The sequence below is a fragment of the Eretmochelys imbricata genome, chromosome 1, assembly GCF_965152235.1.
Source record: "Eretmochelys imbricata isolate rEreImb1 chromosome 1, rEreImb1.hap1, whole genome shotgun sequence".
NCBI classification, from domain to species: Eukaryota; Metazoa; Chordata; order Testudines; family Cheloniidae; genus Eretmochelys; species Eretmochelys imbricata.
The window spans coordinates 278,038,301-278,051,586 of record NC_135572.1 but is presented as its reverse complement, the minus strand read 5'-3'; the positions used below and the strand labels follow the sequence as shown (position 1 = coordinate 278,051,586).

At 38.5% G+C, this 13,286-nt stretch overlaps 1 protein-coding gene across 2 annotated transcripts in view; it reads left to right on the top strand.

Annotated features, from left to right (window-relative positions):
- Positions 1–13,286, top strand: part of NUDT4 (nudix hydrolase 4) — a 54,308-nt gene extending 41,022 nt beyond the window's left edge. Inside the window, exons 4-5 of one of the 2 annotated variants that reach the window (XM_077832383.1) lie at positions 5,985–6,069; positions 9,414–13,286. In XM_077832383.1, coding sequence (XP_077688509.1) covers positions 5,985–6,069; positions 9,414–9,616 — 288 coding nt within the window. In that variant the 3' untranslated portion in view covers positions 9,617–13,286. Of the gene's footprint in view, positions 1–5,981; positions 6,070–9,413 lie in introns of both variants that reach the window. The other variant, XM_077832375.1, reaches the window with a different exon arrangement.

Here is a 13,286-nt window from a genome sequence, read left to right as displayed (position 1 = left end):
ATATCTGAAGAACTAATAAGTTTGACACTTGGAAACCAAAAAAGTGAAACCAGACTGAGCGGGGAGAGGCTTTTTAATTCAGACTAAACATTTTGTTCAACACCCAACTTTCTAAAATAGCCAAAAATCTTAAGCCCAGAAAAGACCACCAGATTATCTGGTCTGACCACCAGTATATCACGGGTCACTGAACACTACCAAGCACCTGCACACTAAAGCCCACTGGAATTAAACCAAAGTATTACTGCCGTTGTAAGACTTCTCTGTTGTATGCCACATAGAACAGGAGAGACTGAGGTGAACCAGTGCCTGAAGCCTCTGAAATCGGAGAATGAGACATCCAGGTGATTCTAGCAAGTGACTAGTCCCATGCTGCAGGGAAGGTGGTTGTGGGTGGGTGGGTTGGTTGGTTGGTTTGTTTGTTTGTGGGGGGGGTAAACCAGAAAAACTAGTCACTGCTGGGCGGGGGGGCATTCCTTCCTGATACGAATATGGGCATCAGTTAGTTGTTGAGCAAGACCCGAGAGAATGGCTGATACCACCTTAGACCACTGGTCAGTACCATCCAGTGTCCCTTCTCCAGCTGTGGCCATCTCTGGTGCTTCATATGAAAGACCCAAAAAAAAAAAGTGGAGAAAACTCAGATTCAATACCTAGGCCTTTTAAGGTCTCTGAGAGCTTTCAGTCCATTTCCTTGGTTTTACTTTTTGGCTTCAGGCAAGATAAGATTAAACATTCTTAGTATCTTGGAGATTTCATAAATCAATTCTAAAAATCAGGCAAAAAGAGAACAAATTCCTTTTCCCTTCAAGTGTGGGTGACAGAGACCCAATCTAGTCCGCTTGAGTTACTTTTTAGCTTCTGGTGGTACAACTGCATCTTCCAGTTTCTGTGGTTTGACAATCACTATATATTTTTTTTAAATGTTTCCCCTGATGCTTTGTGACAGACCCACACAAATGGGGGAACTGATACAAAGTAATGTCAAATGCTCACAAAGAATTGGGGAATAAAACCTCTAATTTTTTCTATAGTTATTTTAAATGTTGATTGAAACAGTAGCAGGCCAGACATTATGTTCTTTATTCCTTGAAAAGATTACCACATCAATAGTTTCAGAGACAAGTGGAGTCTTCCCCTGCTCCACAATCAAAGCAAACCTTGAGGTAGATGTGTTAATTATATCTCCCATATAAAAGCCTTTCCAGGTACTGTAAATAAATAGCTTATATTAACAATGCCAAAATAACTAAAATAGTTTATGGTCCAATTTAATACATAATACAATATGCACCTGAAGCACCACTTAAGTGTGTGGTGGGATCTATTAAATGATGCCAGGCTGTCCTGGAAAAGGAATGCTATACAAAATAAAGGTGTTTACTGAAAAAGGCATGTTGAACACATTGCATTGACTGGCCACTGTATGAAAACCGTTTTATTAGGAGAAGGTGTTACATATAAGCTAACAGATGCTGTCTGGCACAGGAAATTAAGTTATAAGGAAAGGTAGAGGTGAGTTACATCTACTACAAAAGGTTCTAAAGTGATAATTTTACCATTATTTCATGGCTGAAATCTAACACATGCACTTGAACTCATTGCCAGTATGAAAAATAAGTGGTGTGATCTTAAACTAAATTGGAGTAAGTAAAAAGATAGTCTCAGTATAGCATTGCTGCTTTAAAGAAAATTAATGTTTAGGATTACAGATTGTTAAAGAATAGATTAAAAATTACAAATCTTATTTTACATAGACCCTGAAAATAGTTCTCAATTTCCACCTTATTTATCTCCCCAAACTGTGTCTCTCAGGGTCTGATTCTCAGATAGTAGCTTAGCTGATGACATAACACACCAGGAAGTGCAGTGAATGTAGCTCTATTTTAGATGGTTATGTCAACTGTTGCACAAGTGTCTGAACTGGAGTCCTAACTAGCGTTTAGAAACCTGTAGCTGCCTCAGAGGAAGACAAAGATAATATACCTGCATACTTCGATATGCTATACCATGCAGAGCAGAAATTCCTTGAGAGAGCTGATAGTAAGCTTGGATGTATAGTACTGATGTTCAGAGTAACTCTTAGCCCAGTTAAACTATAAGTGCTTTTATTTTAATCCGGCTCTTATCTGTTTTCCATATTGTGCAGCAGTCAGTCCCATAGGCTGATGATACCCTGTTTCAAAATTTCCAGTCATGTGACTGTCAGACTTTATGTTGAACTGTTATGAATCATCAACAGATTAAAAACTAGAAATAAAATTAAAACAAATTCACTTGATTGTCAGATATTTAGTTTTAAGACATGAGTTAAAAGATACGGCTTCATATACCATCTGAGATAAAATATGGCTTCAGTGGCTAAATGATGTCTGAGTACTCGCATTCCTAATTTTTTCTTTCCACTTTGAAAACCCAGATGGCTTGAAATTTTCTTCCTTCTTTGGATCGTAAATGGCAGTCCTAGTAGAGACATACTATTTTTCTATTTGGTGGTATGAAATACATCAAGGAGAGACACTCAGATTACAAAAGTTCTGAATCAAATATTAGGTGGAGTTTATCTACAGCAGCAATCTGCCAGTGAACAGACTTAAAAAAAAAAAAAGGCATTTTATCCTACTCACAGGCTGAACAACAAACTTTGAATCAGCTAAAACATAAATGGCCCAGGGATACACCTCCATCTTTAGAAATAGCAAAAATCTGTCTCCCATACTTAAAATACCTCTTCCACATTCCATGTCAAATGACACCAACAGAAGTTGGTCCAGTAAAAACTATTACCTCACCCACCTTGTTTCTCTAACATCTTTAACAGTATAATACTCTTACCCCTTGAGGAGGATACTGTGGAACTGATGGATTGATGCCCAAGTCACGTAGAGTGAGGCAGTGAGATTACTGCATCTGCCATATCTACTTTAGCTGTAGGTTTCCAGAAACCAATAATGTTGGAGATCAGCCTCATTGGTGAATATTTTCTCAAAGTTCAGCCACTGTTCGTGCGAGTGTTGCCATAGTATCCAAATATTTCAGAGGTAAACTAGATATGCATGAGGTCCCTAATAGGTAGACTTTTTGAAAGCTTCTGTGCAGTTTTCTTCCTAAACTTGTATAGGTTATATACACAAACTATCATTTCGGTACAAAATCTTACTCTGATAGGATTTGTGGCATGCCCTAAAGGTGGTCAGATTTGGATTAGCCTAATTGCAGGCAGCCTATTCCTGTGGATCCCCCCTCAATGGAGAACACCCAAGATTTTTTTTTTTTTGGTACCTCTATTCTTTGGTTGCTTCCACTTTATTGCTCAGATTGTTTCATAGTGTAGCCCTTGCATTTCTTTTAGGCTGCATCTAACACTATAGGACTCCTAGGCCTGGCTCCACTGCCGCTTAAGTTGATGTAAGTTATGTTGCTCAGGGATATGAAAAAATCACCCCCCCAAGCAATGTAGCTTACGTCGACCTAGTGCGGTGTCTGCACTGCGCTATGTCGGCAGGAGATGCTCAAGGAGGTGGAGCACTTAAGTCAACAGGAGAGCACTCTGCCATGAACTTATCACATCTTCACGAAACCTGCTAAATCAGTGCTTCTGCATCGATCGCAGCGGTACCAATTTAGCATGCAGATCTAGGTAACACAGCTGTACCATGTCTGTCTAGTTACTCATCCCTTATTTGGCTCTTCAGCTGGAGGCCTGGCCACACCTTAAACAGCTTCACTCCCCCTAGGTAACTGACTTCAGTTTTAGGGCACATTGGATGGAGCTCCTTACCAGCTAATATAGTTAACTTTTTAAATCAAAGGCAGTTTGTGATGCCTCATCTCTAAAGCAAAGCTAGAAGGTAAGGAACTAGCCACCAAGTACAACCTCTTTTAGGAGAAGAGTTTAAAGCTAGGAGTTAAGCTACATATTTGAATGGTTTGTTAGGTTGTTTTTGGGCAGGCATGCTGGACTCCAGTGGTAAAGCAATAAAGATGCCTACACTGTGAGGACTAAGTTGACTGAATTGCAGAAGTTTCCTCTACCACTGTTGCGGTTACATGGCTAACTACACCTTTTTTCCCCCTTTTTAGTCTGAGTTTACCCACTTTAGGTGTTTGGTCTCTTGTCCTTATCTGTCCCTGTGTGGAATTTCTCAATTCTTCTACCCTTAGACTGGGATCTGGGTACACTACTTGCTTATTAGCCTGCAGCTCTAACAGGGTTTTAGGAATTTGACTGTGATGTTGACCAACAACCTTCTTAGAATGTTATTTAGTAATTAGAACAAAACATTAAACTATTTAAAACAGCCTACATGTGCACAGTTAAGGCATGTCTACACGAGACAGTACTGCATGGCAATCTAATACACTGTAGATGCACACCTCTGCTTGCCACACAGTAACATCCAGTGTAGATAAGTTAGAAGTCTCATATGTCACTACATACCAAGTTAGATGGTTCAGTTTTGTTCCAGTCGCCAACTTAAAAATTCCCCGACAAACCCTCCTGTCTCTGATGCTCAATCTGTTTCTCTGTTCTCCCTTGTCAAAACTGGCTTTGGAGCTCCCCAAAGAGCAGCCGTTAACAGTACTTACTTTGATATCGTCCATGAGTTACCCATAATTGTAAGGTGTTAGAGCCTCTTTCCTTCTTCCCTAGTCACCCTTCTAATAGGTTAGTGGGGGGTCTGCTAACCAGTCAGACCTCCAGGGTGAATGCAGCATTGTTATATAGTAAGTCACCTGTGTTCCCTCTAAGCTGTGCAGTTGGGCGGCCGCCCAGGAGTGATTCAAGTGCTGCGCACTTGATAAGCAGAGCTGTGCACATCCGGTAGCTGTGTGTTCAGGTGCTCCTCCCCCAGCTGCTTTGCAGCCACATTGCTCTTGCAGCTGCTCCTGGAACCCTCCTGCTGGCTGTGCAGGGAGGGGTGGAGTGGGGAAAGGGGGTGCTGATGGCAGGGTATTCCCCCTGTCCCCACCCCATACCCCATCTCTGCAGAGCAGGGGAGGGGGGACATGGCTCAGGATAGGAGCAGGAGAGCCTCCAGTGAGTGCCTTAAGGAGACAGCACACAGTGTCTCAAACTTCCCCAGCAGCCAGCACACCCAGTCTGTGTCACACTCACCTCCCAGTACATACTTGTGGTATTGTTGTTGTTACTGCTTGGTACTTCCTGCAATGCACATATATTCTCTGTAATTTTATTCTTTCAAAGTGTGTTATTTTAGTGTTTTGACTGGTCTATGCATTTTCATAGCTTTTATTTCTTACACTTAAATTTAATTTTAGTGAGTTCTAAAATGCTTAACCTGTGCTGGCTGGAGTAATTATCCCTATGATAACTTAAAAAAAAAATAATCTAGGTTTTTTGTTTCTACTGGTAGCACACATCTGCACATTATCTTGGTGTACATAAAAATTATTCCACACGGGTGGAAAAAATTAGAGGGAGCATTAAGTCATACCCTGCTATTGGCAGATCTAGATACAGTATTAATTATTAGAGTACTCAGTCTTGCTCATGAATCTAGGATACTTACCCTTGTCAATTTCACCTATGCTGAGTGAAATTCTATAGTCTCCATTATGCGTGTGGTCAGACTAGATGATCATGATGGTCCTTCGTGGACTCTCTCCTAGGTGTAGATGTTTGAGAGCTAACTAAATGAATATCATCCAGTTTTCACACCATAGCATCCACTATGCTTTCAATTTTGATTCTATTCAATACTAGGGGTGGCTTTCCTGTTTGATGGGAAAATGGAAGTTTAAATACTCTTGTGTTTCTTACTGCAATAGTAAGACTTATGAAGGATTTTATAACCATATCAAATATAGTAAATAAGAGTTGGTTTTGTTGTCTAGCAGATACATTGCACACTTTAATCTAAGGTAAATTTAAGAACATGAATTTTAAAAAGTGTATGTCTTTTTAAAAATAACTTCTAAATTACTGTGAATTGAAATGTGTATTTCTAACATTCAAGCAGAACCAAGACCGGAAGCATAGAACTTACGTTTATGTTCTTACGGTGACTGAAATATTGGAAGACTGGGAGGATTCAGTTAATATAGGCAAGTTTTGTTTTTATCCTTGCTATGTGCTAAATTTAAGTGTATTGTATTTTATTTTCTAGAACCTACAACAATGGATTCTTTTCTAAATCTGGAGAGAACCCTAATCTGTGGCAAAACTGAAATGATTGTAAATGGTTTTTCCTCAGCTGTACAAAACTTAACCTTCAAATATAATGTAGAAGTAACACAATCTAGGAAGTAGGCCTTGTAAAGCAATAAGATGGGGAAAACAGCAACTTTTTTAGACCTAATTGGAACTCCTAGTTGTCTAGTCATAATTAGTCTAGTCTTAATTGCAAGTGTTCAGAAAATGGGTGTGTTTTATGGAAAACTATTTGTAGCGGATTTTTGCTTTTTGTTGAAAAATTTTCAATTTCTTTCCAGAAAACAGAAAGAAAGATGTATTGATTTCCATAAGAAAACAATGAAAAGGCCATTATCAAACTTTAATGAAAAACTTTGACTAGCTTTTAGTCAAACTTCATCACTTCCCTAGCTCTTGAGCAATGCCAGTATTAGTCATAAGTAAGGATAAGATTAGATCATGGAAGTCACAGGTTCCGTAACTTTGAGACCTCTGTGACATTTTCCACTTCAGGCTCAGGGCGGCAGGGCCAGAGCTCTCAGCCAGCAGTGGGGTACGAGGAGCCAGTGGCTCCCTCTCCCACAGTGGGGCCTGGGCTCTCTTCCCCCTGCTTGGGCTCTGGTCTCTCACACCTCTCCCCCCAATTATTTTTAGTAAAAGTCACGGACAGGTCGCAGGCTTCTGTGAATTTTTGTTTGCCTACAACCTGTCTGTGTCTTTTACTAAAAAAAACCGTGAGAAAATTTCAACCTTAGACACAAGTTATGTTTACTGGCTAAAGCCTGCTAAGTTTAGAGGCATAGAGTATCTAGTCCAGTGGTTCTCAACCCATTTACCATTGTGGGCTGCATATGCAGTTCCCTGTATTATGTGGGCTGAATTCACACAATGTATACTACCTGTATGGCCCTGAGGCCATCATATGGGCTGCAGCTCTGTGCTGATTGGACAGTAGGCGGCCCGTGGGCCGCAGATTGAGAACCACTGATGTAGTCAGTCTAGTAAACAGCATTTTTTTGAAATGTATCACATGACTCTACCCTTTTGCTAAAGTTAATCAGTTACAGAGATCCCTAACTATTTAGTCTGCCTTCCATATGGCTTTACCTAAATATTAACATGTTGCACTCATTGAGCAGTATGTTGGTCAGTTATCTGATGGATCACAAAGGAATCTGCACCAAAACAGTATCCTTGGTTGGTTGATGGCTTTCCCATTTCAGGAACTGGAATTTTAATACTTTAACAGAATACTGTAAATTATAGTTTGTGTTTTTGTTTTTTTCCCCCATCAAGTGGTATGTCAGTCATGACTGTGTCCCTTTAAAAGAATGTTTTAAAAATTACAATAGCAGCGCAATATATGTAATGCAAGTTGTACAGAAAATGAAAATGGAATTAACAGATTTTTCATGTTTTCAGTGCAGAAATAACTCCTTTAAAAAAAAAAAACACCTTAGTGCAAGGGTCCCCAAACTGTGATAACTGTACCCCCAGGGATATGGAAGTCATCTCTGGGGGGTATGTGGGAGAAATTGTGCAATGGTGGATTTTATTTATTGCATTTTCATAGTAGGCTACTCAAATGAAGCTTTAAAACGCTGAACATTTGTTATATAAAATATGGTAGTTTAATTTACTTCAAGATATACCAATGAAAACACAGATGCTGACATACAGAGACCTCACCTCCAATCACTATACAGTGCGGGTTCAGTTGCCCAACAACTGTCCAGTGTACTGAGCTCAGAATTTAAAGGGTTTTTTCAGTACTATACATCACACTATAACTATATCTGTACGTAACAGTGAAATATGGACAGATGGCTTAAGACAGTGGGATAGGGGTATGTAGGCAGCTAGTAGATCTGGAATAGGGTACACAAAAGTTTGGGAACCTCCGCTTTAGTGCATTATGGTACTTTCTGGATCATTAAAGGTGTCACAATCATGTGTTTTGTGGTATCAAATAAGATTGTATAGGTTAAAATGAATACTAGAGTTTTTCATTTTGGGATACCCTTCATGAACCAGGAAGGAACACATTGATTTCAGGATACAGTAGCAACATTTTTGCAGTTTTAGTGGAAGAGGATTGGGCTTGTGGTTCGAGTCTGGTATACAAACATATCTTCAAATACAAATGGTAAAGAAATACTGACAACTTTTGTCAATATATTTGAAAAACAAAATGGAATAACTTATACTTAACTAATTCAGATATTTTTAAAATATTCGTTAAAGGACACACTTCTTAACAGCTGTGCTTTAGATGGCTTCAATTAGTCTGATCAGCTGAGACATGAGGTTTAAGAGCATTTTAGCAACTTAAAGGGGTTGCTTCGGCAAACTTCCAGGTTGCTCTGTTCTCATTGGCTGGAGGTATTCCTCCAGGAGTTGCCTGTTTTTCCTTATCAATTGCCAATGCCTGGAGTTCTGCTACTAATCGATCGTCTGACAAATGTCCGATGTTAAACTTACTACCCCTCTATCATCTTGAAGAAGGTAGATTAATAATGCATAATAATAATAATAATAATGAATAATGTTCCCTCTGGTATGTTTAAAGTGAAATAGCTATTCCAGAATAACTTCAGGCATGAACACTTAAAGTGGATTATGCTACTTTGGAAAAAGGCACTGCTTTCATAAGTGTTCACACACAGTTATTCAGGAGGAGTTTGTGTATACATGCCCTATGCCATAAAGAAGCCAAACATGAATCTGTTCCTGTTCCCAGCCATTAGGACTAGATGTCTTTGTTTTAAAGAGCATGGATTCTGCATAAACTGATCTACTGGATAGAGTAGGTATAGGTCCTCTACAAAAGAGACCCTGTGTCTAAAACGTTTTGTTAGCATCTATTTAGTTTCAATGAACAAGATAAATTTGACTAAATCTTTGTTGTCCAACTTTCTCTTGATGTCACTTTCCCATTCTCCAGTTGTCAGTCTAGCAGAGCACAGACACCCTGGATTTCCAGGGAAACAAGGGAAAACAAACCTTTTAGAACTCTATACCCTAAAGAGGGGGAGGCACAAAGACCACCTTTCCTCTGCTCAGCTGTTACTCCTGTGTTACATGCTACCCCCACTTACACTTGTGGGGAGGATGCATGATCTTAATTCAGTTCGTGTTTTTGCTTTGCACTTTTAAGTCTTTGGACCTGGAGTTTTTGGAACTGGCTGTTGTAGCTGAACTGCTATTGAAACTTGTTTGTAACATATTTTTCTTTGATTGTAAATTACTCCTTCAGGAAGGAAAAGAGAATGGTTTAAAGTAGAAGATGCTATCAAGGTTCTCCAGTGTCATAAGCCTGTTCATGCGGAATACCTGGAAAAACTGAAACTGGGCTGCTCCCCAACCAATGGGAATTCTGTGGTCCCCAGTCTTCCTGATAACAACTCCTTATATGTCACTTCTGCACAGACTTCTGGGTTGCCCTCTACTGTGAGATAAAAATTTGGATTACCTTTTTACTCATGCGCCATCACAAGGTGGGGGGTGGGGGAATGTCTGTGTTCACATGCAGACACCTTTGACTGTCAGTCCTCAGCAAAATGTGTGAATACATCATAACATTGACATCGACTTTTTCCCTTTTAGCAATGTAAAATAGTATTTCAGCAAACTAAAGCCATATATGGATCTTTTTAAGATGCCTTAACTGGCCATTTTTTAAAAACTATCAATATATAAATTTACACATCTGCTAAAATAATGAACATCTGGGTTAAGTGGAACTTATTCCAGATTTTGGTTTAAATGTTTTTAGTCAGGTAGTCTTAAAAAAAAAAAATTAAAAAAAAAGTTTAGTAGGAAAATTCTTGAACAAATGGCAGTGACATTTCTCTTAAACTTCCACTCAAAGTGTACAATTAAAGTGCTAGATGACCTCTAAAATACTACCACTATCTGGGAAACTGAGCATGCTATTCAGCTTAGATTACATAAGCATGACTACAATAAAGCACTAAATACATCCAGCCAATCACAGAAAAGGATTCAGTCATCAAGCAATGTTTTCCCCCGTTACCTGGACCTATGGAAACTTAACATACAAAATGTAGTCAGTTTGAGCAAAGATTCGGAAAAGAGGCTCAACCGTTGATGCTCTGTTGCTACAATTCCGAAAGCTGTTCTAAGACTTTTTTTGTAGTACTTGGCCAAATACGCAAGAAATTCATAATTGTAGAAAGAGGTACATGAAAACTGAAAACATGCTGCTGATCTCCCTTCCCCTCCTCCAATGATTAAGTGTTGCCTTCCTCTGATATCCTAGCATTCATTTTGCTGATGATGCAATCCCATAGTTTTCTACGATTGTTCAATTAGTAAAGAAATAGCATCAGTTTCTTCCAGTTTTGTGTCTCTTGTAGCTTCTGTGGCATATAAGAATAAAGTACAGGGTTTGGAAGAAAATTATACCTATAAGGGAACAACATGGCTAGGTCTAAGTCTGTTAGCAAACTAGTGATCAAGAGGAAATGGCACTTTGGACTAGGAGCAGAAAGGGCTGGTGTTAACATTTCAGATGTACCAAAATTTTTGTTACCTTATTAATGACTGTGCTGGATATCCCAATTAAAGTTGTAATATTCAGAAATATTTTTGATGATTCAAAATAACTGTTTTTGCTCTCTGAAGTAAAAGTAGAGCTAATGCTACAACTTAGCTGGAATAAACTTGGGACAGCATCCTGTCATAATTACCATTTTCCCCCCTGTACCTGTCAACCAAAAAAGGATGGAAACTGAACATGGGTCCCAAACATGTTCTTGCCACTGTGCCATTAAGACAGTTTTCTGCAAAGAATGCCATCTAGCTCATGCAGATACTTAACTTTTGGAATTTGTAGGATCTAAATATTAATTCCATCACCGCCTCTTTCTGGGCAGCAAGCCAAAACTGAGGTTGTGGTAAACGTGTCTTGTGAAGGCTGTTTTGGGTAAACTCATTCTTTTACATAGCATTTGAACCCTTTGTAAATAGTCCAACTGGTAAATAGTGAGTGTAAAATGAAAAGTAAATGTAATTTAAACATTTTGTTACTCAATACACAACTTCTACTTTTTTAGCACAAATTGTGTACAATGCTGCTATAAATTAAACTTTTGCGTGCTGTTACACTTTTTTAGGAAAATATTGGTGCCACAAGTGATCCTTTTTGAAAAATGAGATCTTTGTGCCATATATAAATGCATTTAAACCATGGATAGTAATGTTTTAGAGGTTTCACCTCATGTAAACTGCTCTTTGAAGAGGCCATAAGTACTACTGATTAGAGATGGCCCTGAACATGAGCCACAAAACAGAAGCCGCCTGAACTTTGAGGTGGGGTGTTCTTTAAATCGCTAGATTAGCACTAGCCCTATGGTTCTAGTTCCAGGTCACTTCTAAAACGGGAAGAGCAGGCAGGTCTTTATTTATAGTTCAGATGCACCACAAAATGGTGGAATCATCATGAACAGTTGATCTCATGAGACTTCAGGTATTTGAGGGCCAAAATCTCAACAATTCATGAGATTTTAAACCCATTTTAATTCTTCTGATCTAAATACCACCAACATTGCCTAGCTTTTGTCCTGACTGAAGGGCTTACAAAATTGGAGAGACTTACTAACTAAAACATCTAGAGAGCTGAAGTCAGGTGCTTTGAAAAGAAGGTCTAATGTACTATGACAGAGAATGGTTTAATGGTAATAGAAATGTCATTAAGTTGATCTAGTCTGCCTATTTGAAACAGTGAACCATTTAATGTTTCAGTCATGTACATTGACACTCATTTTTGTGCAGTAGTCATTAACACATTAAACTGAGCTCATAACTATTAGCCTTTTGAGAAGTTGCTTTTGATTGTACAAAATCCATGAAACTACATACAAAAGTCCAAAGTAGTTACTTGGCTTCTAGTTCATAACTGCTTCTATCTCAAAACCATTTCAGACTCCTGGAATTAAAAGAAAATCCATACTTGTATAAGATTAGTGGTAATGCATGATCTTTCTTTGTAGCTCTCTGTATTTGATAATGGTGTAAAAATGTACAGAATTGCTGTTGCTAACAAACTGTTGATTGCCTATAAATATTTTAATATTTTGGTTGCACACATTTGGACTGTTAATAGTGCCACTTGAATTCTTAAATGCCATTCATTGTACAGATCTCTTCAGTCTCTATGCAGCTTTCAAAATGAAGCCCCATATTGTTCAATTTGATTTCCTATGCTTTTCTATTCACAGAATTTTGCAGTATGTGACCCTAAAGGTAAACGGACAATACTGTGCAGGCAGTTTTAGGTATGCTACAGGAAACTGTTCTAGCAAATTCCTTTTGTATGTTTGAGTCTTTTAAGAGTCAGTGAACACTAAAGTTAAATTCTACAGAAATGGATGGTGTAAAACTTGGGATAAGACAGATAAAATTTTGCATCAGTTCCTGCTGTCAAGATTAAATATAGAAGCATGTTGCTGCTAGCAGTTTCCTCACATTCTTACAAAGGCTTCCAGTTTGGTTTATGAAGTAAACTAGTGGTGGTTTTATGGCTTACTGTGGTGCATTATTTGTGCAAATAGGACTGAATTTACATTTTTAATCCCCCCTCCAAAAAAAAAAAAGTGAGCTGCTGGCAGCTCTGAGGCTTGCCTGGCTATGTGAACAGAAAAAGGAATCTGATTTGCACCAATGGTTTTCCTGTAGCAGCCATGGTTTGGGATAATCATGACCTAAGATAAAATAGATGTGATAGGTATTGCCAATGGAAATAGCTTCAGCTCCACCTGAAGTGGAAGTTTTGTTACAATAAATACCTACTTGAAAATGGATGTTTTAACACTGCAGAAGTATCAAGTGTATTGCACAGAGCCTGTTAAAATGAAAAGCATAGTTTGGTGATTTATTGCACACTAACTTTGCCCAAAGTTGGCCTATTGACAAGTCACTGGAGAAAATCAAAAGGAAAAATCTAGTTGGTCTGTTTATCAACTTGGTCCTCAGAAGAGAAATTTGAAGAAAAACCCCCTAATTTAAGTTGTAAACATTTTGAACTGCTTGCATGGATTTTCTTTAAAGATCGATGTAAGAATTTTGACTTTTTATATTTGAGATAAATATCAAAATAAAACCTGAA